The 10,824-nt window shown below is 37.2% G+C and overlaps 2 protein-coding genes across 2 annotated transcripts; one reads left to right on the top strand and one right to left on the bottom strand.

Annotated features, from left to right (window-relative positions):
• Nucleotides 1-639: 639 nt before the first annotated feature.
• mcts1 (MCTS1 re-initiation and release factor) lies at nucleotides 640-2,866 on the top strand. Its single transcript, XM_033633598.2, has 6 exons — nucleotides 640-834; nucleotides 1,759-1,911; nucleotides 2,001-2,098; nucleotides 2,181-2,314; nucleotides 2,444-2,511; nucleotides 2,609-2,866. The coding sequence occupies exons 1-6, from the start codon at nucleotides 824-826 to the stop codon at nucleotides 2,688-2,690; spliced, it is 546 nt and encodes a 181-aa protein (XP_033489489.1). The 5' UTR covers nucleotides 640-823; the 3' UTR covers nucleotides 2,691-2,866.
• Nucleotides 2,867-3,388: 522 nt separating this feature from the next.
• On the bottom strand, nucleotides 3,389-8,164 carry c1galt1c1 (C1GALT1-specific chaperone 1). Its single transcript, XM_033633597.2, has 2 exons — nucleotides 8,017-8,164; nucleotides 3,389-5,810 (listed from the first exon to the last, which is right to left on the bottom strand). Exon 2 carries the CDS (start codon nucleotides 5,794-5,796, stop codon nucleotides 4,843-4,845), a length of 954 nt encoding a protein of 317 aa, XP_033489488.1. The 5' UTR covers nucleotides 5,797-5,810; nucleotides 8,017-8,164; the 3' UTR covers nucleotides 3,389-4,842.
• Nucleotides 8,165-10,824: the final 2,660 nt, after the last annotated feature.

The following is a 10,824-nucleotide window of genomic DNA, read 5'->3' as shown; positions in this document are numbered from 1 at the left end:
GCTGAACAAAGACAGGATACACACACATACAAGGTAAAAATAGGATATAAATATTGAATGTATATATAAAAAGCAACAATGACCAACAACATACAATGGCTATATACAAGCCAAAATGTGTAAACTGAAACAAATACAGAACATGTACACATGTGTTATGCACAGTATTAAAAATATGAGATGTTAGAAATGAAATTATGTGCTCAAATGAATATAGAGTTTTTTCAAAAGATAAGTTTTGGTAAGTAGCCTGTAGCCTAGTAATTTTCTTTTAAATGACAAACTGATTAATCAAATATTCACTGAAGTTCTACCATGACGTTTACAAAAATTTGATAAGCAACCACATTCAGATTTCACCAAAGCATATAATGTTTTAATAGGATTTTTAGAACTTATTTGCCTGTTTTAGTTCTGTTCAATGAGCAATGAGTGCTTCTACTTAACAAATTCAGAATTCCTGTGTGCATTTTAAACTCTACATATATAATTTATAATTTGTAGGTAAGGGAATATTTTAGTGCAACAGAATTATTGCACACTATGTAAAATAAAATCTAAAGATTATATTCTGCATTTCAGTTCAGTAACCGAAGTTACCGTGGTGACAGGACCTGCCGTGTAACGTCAACGGCTGTCGTAAAATGACGGATCCCTCATACTGCTGGCCCTACGCTGCTAAACAGGCGTGGAATAGCTATAGCATTACTTGATAAATGAATTGTATTCTCTCATTAATTGTGTTTACCGTACCTCATCTGCCGCAGTGAGACCTGACAGGCTTTGTCACAACTGAGGAACGCGCCGAGAGCGACCATCGAGGATGTTTAAAAAGTACGGTGCTAATTATTTCCATGTTGTAGCGTTAGCTAACCACAGCTAGGTGGCTAACGCTAATTGAGCAGCTAGCTAGCTTCCTCAAGTTTATTGTAGGCTCAAGTTCAGCTAATAAAACATGAGTTATGATACGTTGTAAGATCCTCTGCTGTTATATTGAATCAGGCCTAAAATGCATCAGTGCTGTGTGATTTAATGGTAATTCATTCATGTTTCTGAACTAACGGTGGACAATAAAAACCAAGTGTCATCTTGACAGTATGAGAAACATTCAGGCAGATCTCACACTAGCTAAGCTTATTTCCTCCTACTTTCACCTCTTGTCTACAAAGCTCCCAAAACTACCCCCTTATAAGGGTGTATTACAATTAAAGATTTGTATTGATGCATAATTGTTTGTACCATATATGTATGTATTCATGTATCTTGCATGTCAAAGGAAATAAATTAGACTAAGACTACAATTACTGTCTCTTTCCAATGTACAGCCTGCATACTGTGTAGTGGTTAATATCTGCCATAGTGGAACTAAATCATCTCTGTTCACTGCCATTATTTGCCTCAATGTGGAGTCAGTGTGCTCCACTGTGACATACTTGATTGTGACACATTTAGGCCTACAGTATAGTAGTTAATGCATGTGGTATATTGATACCACAAAACAGGATTACATTTTGTTGTAAAAAAGATTCCTACCGTATGATGGACAAGCCACAAATGCAGGTTTGGAAATTAGCATCAGCCACCAGCCAAAACAATAATGGTAATCTACTGAGAAGCAGGTAGATTTTGGGATCCATCAGCCACAGTGGCAGGTGGACAAAAACTTAATTTCCATCCCTGCACAAAAGCTTGTTCTGTTTTCTATCTGCATTTGTTGTAAACACAGTATACAAAAGCATTTTCCGTTTCCTATTTCAGATTTGACGAGAAAGAAAATGTATCGAACTGCATCCAGCTGAAAACATCAGTGATCAAAGGCATCAAAAACCAGCTGTTGGAACAGTTTCCTGACATCGAGTCATGGCTCAATCACATAATGCCCAAAAAGGACCCTGTCAAAATAGTGAGATGGTATGACCTTTTATTTTCATCATCAAGGCTGTCATATGCAATTCAAAGCATTGTCTTCTACAGTTTTAATATTTTTTTTCTTCCCACAGCCATGAACACATTGAAATCTTGACAGTGAATGGAGAGCTGCTTTTCTTCAGACAGAGAGAAGGACCATTCTACCCAACCCTCAGACTGTTGCATAAATGTAAGATCTTCTAATGCCAGCTGCTTGGTGGATGGTTTTGAGTTCCCTCACCCTGATAACAAATGCTCTTTTCCTCTCGCAGATCCTTTCATTCTTCCACACCAGCAAGTAGACAAGGGGGCCATTAAATTTGTCTTAAGTGGAGCCAACATCATGTGCCCCGGGCTGACGTCCCCAGGTGCTAAACTTTACCCAGCTGGAGCTGACACAGTAGTTGTATCCTTTTATACAAGATTTGATTTCCTCCTGTGCTGTATTTTTTCCCAACTTCACAATGAAAAATGTCACCTTCCTCCACATTTTACATCACTTACCCATATGTTTGTCTTTAACAAGTGGATGCAGGCCATAATGGCAGAGGGAAAACAACATGCACTTTGTGTTGGCGTGATGAAAATGTCTGCAGAAAGCATGTAAGCTTTTATTTCCTGCATTATACAGAAGCCCAAAAAGAAATCCTTCCTACTGCTGCTCTAGTGACGCTTATCTTTATCTGCCTTTCGCAAACAGAGAAAAAGTCAACAAGGGAATTGGAATCGAGAACGTTCACTATCTGAATGACGGACTGTGGCACATGAAGACGTATAAATGACGACATCAGCACCTGCAGCGCCCGCCCCCACCCACCGCCATAAAGTGTGGAGCTCTTGACAGCGACACACGAGCTGCCCGTCACCTGTTTACACCTGAGGACTTAGCTGTGTAACCTGCTGAACGCTTTGAATCAATCGCCAACATGCACAAATAAAAGAAAGATCTTGCTTTAAACTTTAATCTCAGTTGGTATTTTGCATCACATCCAATTAAAGATGCTCACATAATTTAACTGGTAATATTCAATACCTCAGGCAAAACTTGATGACCTGGTTTTCATGTATTGTAGTGCAAACTTGAAATAATGATGTAGCCTGTCTGCTCCTTAATCCAGGATGCGAGCATATTTACATAATGGCTGAAGGAGTGGTCGGGTGGTTCAACTGTTAGACCTGCTGTTCTGCTCCTCTGTAGTGAGTAAAGGTCGACACTGTGGTTACTGTCTGGTAAAGTCAGGTGAAATTAGGTACACAGCTAAAAATAATGCAGTTAAATACAACAACAGCCCTTGGGAATTAAATTTCCCAAGAATGCGGGAATCAAGTGTTAAAATTTTCTGGTACAGGACCCCAAACCCCGTGTTTAACATGCACCCTCCCCCACCTGTGTTGAAACTTCCACCCTTGCTTGGTTGAATGTACACCGTCACTCATGCACAGTAGTGTTGATGACCTTTGTAATATTCTGACTAGGGCATCAATGACAGCTGTAATATTTTATTCTTTTCTTATCTGACAGCAGAAAAACATTAAGATAAAACAACACGGTGGTCACGGCAGAACATAAAAAGAGGGAAGGAGTACATTCACAACATTATATGGAATTTGTTCAGCCTAACAAAGCAGTCTTAACTGTAAAAAATATTTCCATTTATCAAAAATCATTCACAGTATTCTTGACAACTTATACACCTGGAGCCAGTGCTCATTCTCACCTTTTAAACAGTCATTGTTGGATCAGTCAACGCCACAGAACTGCATTAAATTAATTTTATTTTGTTATCCAAAAGTCACTTTTTTTTCCAGAGTTTTTTTTTTTTTTAAAATAAGTGGAACGATGACATTTCCACTGATTTTTGGGTCTTACTTTAAGGTCTGGTGTGAAGCATTAAACAACATCAAATGGAAAGGTTGCAGAACTGAAATTTCTCCCGTGTGCCAAGTGTGTAGGAGAACTACAGTGGCTGACACAAAAATGAAAATGGCCCTCTCTAGAGCCAGTGTTAGGTTTGTCTGTTCATGTCAGTTAATGTAAACGATTCATTTTAGGGTAATGAAACCATGATTTAGTTTGAGGTGAATATAAACTAATGGGAACATGATTATGAATATTATATTCCATTTCTGCCAACAGACACCTCTAAATCCTACACACTAAACTTTAAACAGTTGTCTGTAGATCAACACTAGAAAACTACTTTATATTTAATCAGAAATTAATGTTATTATCCAAAAGTCACTTTTTATTTTGAAGGAGCCGTGTTTTTAAAATATCAGTGGAAGTTTCTTTTGGTCTTTTTTTAATGTGTGGTAACAGAAATACACTTTACCTGGATGTCAGCATTGAGGTACAGTAATTTCCATTTAGCTGTATTGACGAATTCTTCGTATTCTTCACTCGACTTAGAGCCGAGCCTAAGCTGACCCTTGATTACTGGTGCTTTCACACAATCTTTAAATCAGCTGGGTGATGAGCTCTCTCTATTCTCAGAGGTTTCAAAACCAGAGAAATGAGATTAATAATGTGGTTGAGATGGAGAAGCACTTTGAACAATTAAATCATTTCAGAAACTTTTCAGAAAATAGTCATCATCTGATGACTCTAATGCAGCTTTAAGACCACAGAAAGACAAACATCTAAGATAACAATAACCAAAACTTCCAGATAATCTAGTCCCATGTCACGAGTTTGACATACGTCCAAACTCTACCTTCATTCAAAAGGACGGCACACCCATAGACTGTTTACCTACACCACAATGGGGTGCTGATTGTGCCATGTGCAAAAGGTACAAATATACAAACAAGTGTTACTCCCACCCAGGATCCAGTTTAAGAAACAGAATTAGAAAACCATCTCCCCACAGTTAGGTTTGCCATCATAGAAGCAAAACATTTAAAATGCCACGTGCATCTTGAAGGAATGAGTCTCTAGTCATTATCTGAGCCTTCAGGAGGGTTAAATACTAATGAGTCATGAAAGTCGTGGCCATAAGGACGAAGTCTGTAAACTCCAAACATCATAACCTGCATTTGATTCGGTGACATCCCGTTGAATGTGACTGCCATATCGGAGCAGCAGCCCTCCACTACATTAGTGGGGTTATCCTTCATGCTGTCCGTTATCAGGGTGTTCACACTCTTGCTGTTGAACAGGCCCTTTCCGTGTGTGTCCTCACCGTTTTCTGCGAAGACACCTGTATATTTGAGACACACGGCCAGCTGCTTGTCCTCGCTCAGCTTCCACAGGGCACGCCCTCTTTCTGGACATTTGTCTTCGTCCTCGAACACACGCACTAACCTTTTCAGCGCTTCGTAGCTGAGAACAATGCCACTATCATACGACACATACTCAAGCTCCCCTGACTTCATAGCGTTGCCCAGGTAGAAGGGCTCACTGGGATCCTTTGCGAGCACCAGGTACTTGAGGTTCTCGATGATGGCAAACGTGGTAGCTTGTGCCACAAAGAACCAGCGCAGGTCTCCGGCGTTCTCATAAGCGTGCTTCAAGGCTTTACGTAACCTCGCCCAGTCATCTTTTTCATTCAGGTCCACTGCCTCAAGTGCCTTAGATGACTCAGAGGTGTAAAACACAGCCTTATCACAGTGTTTGCTCCAGGTGTCCACCGCAGTGGCCCAGTAAACAAGGATCTTGGGCTGGACCATGATGATGCAAGACACCCGGACTTGATTGCTCAACTCCTGCATGTGACTGTCAGAAAGGCGTGTCAGCTCGTCTTTACTTGGAGCCTTGACGTGATGGTGATGATGGTCGTCTGTCCTGGACTCCATGCCGGGGCTGAAACTACCCAGGAGCGACAGCACCAAGCAGAAGAGGCCTCCCATGACCATCCCCTTCATGAAAGAGCCTCCTTCGGACAACATCTTGGCAGAGGACACTGGACAAGAGAGAAAATACGTTAATGCTGCTGCTACTCAGTGTTATCCTACTTAAAGCTGAAAAGATTAAGTCATTATTCAGACAAAAAAGCCATACATGATCCATTCCAAGTTTATCAATTGTGACGATTTTCTGCTTTTCTTTGTGTAAGTAAGTTGGATATCTGGGTTCTGGACTGCTGGTTAGACAAGTAATCTGGTGAAGCTTTAGGAAACTGTGATGGGCACTTCTCACTATTATTTGACACTAATTGATAAATAACCATCTTTGGTTGCAGCCCTAGTCATGTTTGTAGAGACATTTTGCTTTAAGAGGCACAAAAAATGACTGAAAAATAAAGCAGCTGGTGAAGTCTCAGCTAAAAACACTCAACAGATGACCTAAAGTTTTGATGTGACATTACAAATGTCCATCTGTTTCAGCTGTTTGTAATACTACTCGTCCTTTATACTCTTAGACGTACCGAATACTGCTGTTCTGTTCTTAGTTTTACAGACTCTGAAACCATCATACGCACTTTCATTTCCTCATGTTTAGATTACTGAAGTGGACTTCTAACAAACATAAATCAGAAATTGACTACTAACAAAGAGTCAGAAAAGAGATCATAAAACTCCCCTTTTAAAATGGACGAGCCCGAGTTCATTACAGAATTGATTTTAAGATTTTACTCATTGCCTTTAAAGCACAGAGCTTTTCAGCATTGTCATGATACTGGAAATTGTAACTTTAATACAATGCCTTGATGACCTTAATGTGAATGAATTGTCTTGCTGTGTTTTAACTTGTTTACACTGGCTGGTGTGTATGTTGTGTTTAAGACCTGAGCAGCTGAAGTACTTTAAAAGTGCTAGGTCAGGACGACACTAAAACTTCACATGGGTGTAAAAGGAGACATGCTTTGCAAGGGTCGTCAGTCACAACCAGTTGTGCAGCCTCAGATTCTTCAGTGAAACCACATTGTGTTTGCTGCATTGCTACCTACAACAAATGACAAGGCTGCACTTACTCAGTACATGTGTGCTTTACTGGCTTAGTTTATGTTTTATTTAGCTGGAGGCAAATTCCTGTATGCCAAGTGCTTTCTTAAATAATGAACAGTTGTATTCATGATCAGTTAGTCCGCTGATTACTTTCTCAAGTAATTGTTAAGTCTATTTAATATCAGAAAAATGTGACAAATCACACTTTCCAAGTCCAAGTAATGTCTTCAAGTAATTTGTTTTGTCCATCCAGTTTACTATCACCAAGTACTAAGACAACCTTTCAACACATTTAATATGTTAGATACTCACATAAGAGAAACTGAAACCAGAGAATTTGTGGCATTTTGGCTCTTAAAAATGAATTAAACTATTTTTTTAACCAGATGTATCAACTTCATTGTGTGAGGCATGCAGTCAAATTACTTAAGGGACCCTTGTCCCCCCACAGACATCTGTTGCTACACATTTAATTAACACACATCTCGGAGTATCATTACCGTATATTGCACATGATCTCTGTACTGTGAACTTTTACACATCCACTGATCAATATGTTTGCACATCCTGCACAAAACTGTTCTGCTCTTTTATTCTATTGTACATATTTATTATATTTTTACAGTATCCTTTTAATATTTGGTATTTCTCCTACATTTATGTTATTGTCTTTTACAGTACTTTGTCTTCATTTCCTACTTCCTCTTAATATGTTTATAGTATGTACCAAACACCAGGAAAAGTCCTTGTAAGTGAAAACCTACTTGTCAATAAACCTTTTATTTTTCAACCTGTTTTTTGACATTTCACAGACAAGTTAATCGATTGGCAGCCAAACTGATTGGCAGATTAATCAGTATCATGTTGTCTGTAGCAGCCCTAATGTAATTTAAAGGCATTAATAAAATGGCGTTAGCTTGTTAGTGTCGTGTAAACAATATTTTAAGGTCTGAGCTCGACTGGTAACATTTAACAGTGAAACATTACAGACACATCACTGTTTAAACCGCTTATCTGTTTTCATCGTCGACATTTACACGATCAGATCTGACCAGTCAGCAGTGACGTTAGGAAACTCGTGAACATTATAACAGTCAGTTGTAGAAGTCGTACCAGCTGTTAGCTAACTGTTAGCTTCCTAGCTTCGTAACGTTAACACTGTGAAGCTAACTCGGGGTCTTGTTAGCAACATAAATAAAACAAATAGAGTGTTAACTGTACCTCGCTAAGGAAATGCTGCCGTGCTCGGTGGTGCTCCTGTGTTGGCTCGTCTTTCAGCTCCCTCTTTCCTGTTTGGTGAGGAGAGTTAATTAACAACTTGCGTCAGGTAGGTGCATGTTCACAGTTTAACACTCAACAGAGACTTCCGGTCTCTGAGGTCACGTGACTCCGCGGAGAGCTCGTCACTATAAAGTTCACAGCTTGTTTTATTTATGTTTTGTTGAGCCCCAACATGGTATTAAAAATAATAAATAATATATATAAAATTTTAGATGAATGTAACAATATAATATTCAGTAAATTGTTGATAAAAAATGATCCAATAAATTGTAGAATTATCTATTTATATATATATATATATATATATATATATATACAATCAAAGGATATTTATTTAAAAAATATTTATGATGACATTCTTCTTGTAACACTTTTATTCCTTACATGACATTTAATTTATTCATTAAGGTTTGCTTTATATATTCATGTGTTTATTTAATGTCTTTTTATTTTATTTTTTATTATTATTAAACACTTTTGGGTTCCATAATGTTTGCCATCAGTTTCGATTTTTTCTAAAATTGTTGCCTGGACAAAGATTATGTAATTTGTTCATAAGCAGGCTCTGATTTTGAGATATTCTTTCTGATTATTTAAATTATGTGGTTTTAAAAATGGGACCACTGTTTTCCTTAAATCAAATCAGAAATTAAGTGTTGACCTGTGTCATAATAAACTTTTATGTTATTTATTTATTTTATTTTATAATAATTTAATTAAAACTGGCATGAACTGAACTGAAATACACTATAAATAAATTCTAACTACAGCTGAAACAACTAGTTGAATAATTGGAAAATTAATCCACATAAAACTAATATTCCTCTATTTTCATTATTGATTAATCATTTGAGAAAAAATGGCAAAAAAATCATTTAATTTCTTATGATAGTATATTTAAATAATTTACTACTTTAATTTCATTTTGGGAAAATACTGTGTGCTCATGCATTTGGAAAGAATATCTACTGAATTTAGCACATTTTAAAAATGATTTTATATTACATTATATTTCTTAGATATAACAGGTTCTTTAATTTAAGAAAAAAATAAAAATATAGTGGTAGTACATCAGTTGACCTCTTCCTGCTTAAACTTGCAGCTATTTTAAGAACCTATGTTTAGGGAAATGACCCACATGTCAAACTGAATATTAATAATTAAATTGATAAATGTAGCCCTCATGTCCCCCCTAGGTTTAACAAAATTTGACTGAACATTTCATGGCGGATCATTGAGAAACGGAGCCATGAAACTATTGAAGGTTTACATGTTTATGACACAAGAGGATACTTTCCTAGTTACTGCAGTCTCCTCTTGATTTTATATTTTATTATGGATTTTGAAACCAATGAACTACACTACTGAACTGCTGTAGCCTGTTAACATTGTTGCATCATTATCAATAATTTAATAATGTAATAACATGTTAGTCACTGACAGGGGCCGCTGTCCTGCAGGAGACTTTTCATACTTTGTTCATTGTACATTGTGCTGATATTACTTTTACTTAAGTGGGATTTTTGAATGCATGACCAATGACATTAAAATTACATTTCTCATGACCACAATTAACACATCAACAAAAATCCTGTATGTAATTTTAAGAGTGATAGTAAGTTATTGTTTCCTCTTCCAGATGAGTAATTTGTTTATGTGACAGTGACAGTTTTCCTTGACCTTAAAACTGAGCTGTGCTTTACTTCGTCTCATTGACTGCTCTGCAGCCAAATGTATCAAATGTTGTTGTTTTCAACATTGTGAAGACAGCCCTATAAATCACCTGATACACCTACACTCATCTGAAGAGCATTAGTGACCTTTCAGTTTGACAAAAAGCCGTGCGGCCCAAAGCCTCCTCCAGCAGCCAGAAACTCTTATCTTGTTTTGATCTTTTATATTTTTAGACACAATTACTGTTGAGTTTTAAGCCTTTATGAAAAAATGATGCATTAATTAATCTCACACTCCCAAAGGACTCTCAACACAGCTATCTGCATGTTCTCTTTAAATCTCTTCTTAATTATATTAGAAAAAATGCAATGTTTCAAGCTCAAATTGGCTCATTATGGAGTAAAGAGGAAATCTGGACATATCTGTATTAAGATATTAATTAAGTATCTTTCCTTAGGACAGTTTGACCTCTGTAAATCTCTGGCCTTGTCTGAAACTTGTTCTCAGCTGCATTTGCACTGCCCTGCACATTTGCACTTGTGACATGTGTAGGTTTACATTTTCTTTTTTAAAACACTTTTAGCCATGAAAGTGGCATGGCTCTAGAAAATAAAATGAAATATCTAGATGGATGGCCAAGAAATTCATTGCAAATGTTTATGGATATCTTACAATAATCTTGGTAAACCTTAACTTTTCATTCAGCTCAATCATCAGGTCAAAACTTTTATTTGTACAATATTTTTGTGACGAATAATTGACTAAATAGAGTGCCGGATGATGTTTTTCCATAGGCTGACGCAGAATTTAGCATCACACTGGTTCCTTCGTCAAAAAGCCTATGGGATTTTTTCCATTGGATTTTGGCTTAGGCCTATTGCCGAAAATAAGTGGCAAACAAATGTGTATGATATTTAAATTTTTTGTTCAGCAAGATAATATGGACACCACTTTGGTGATTATTGAAGCCTAAATGCAGTCACCACAAGTAAAAAGCTATTGTGAGGCTATAAACAAACTACACTGCATGACATTGGTGTTCGGTGCGGTGTGGCAAGATGACATTCTGTAGTC

Source organism: Epinephelus lanceolatus, chromosome 7 (genome assembly GCF_041903045.1).
Source record: "Epinephelus lanceolatus isolate andai-2023 chromosome 7, ASM4190304v1, whole genome shotgun sequence".
NCBI classification, from domain to species: Eukaryota; Metazoa; Chordata; class Actinopteri; order Perciformes; family Serranidae; genus Epinephelus; species Epinephelus lanceolatus.
Note: the sequence above shows the minus strand (reverse complement) of the source record. Positions and strands in the feature narration are given on the sequence as shown.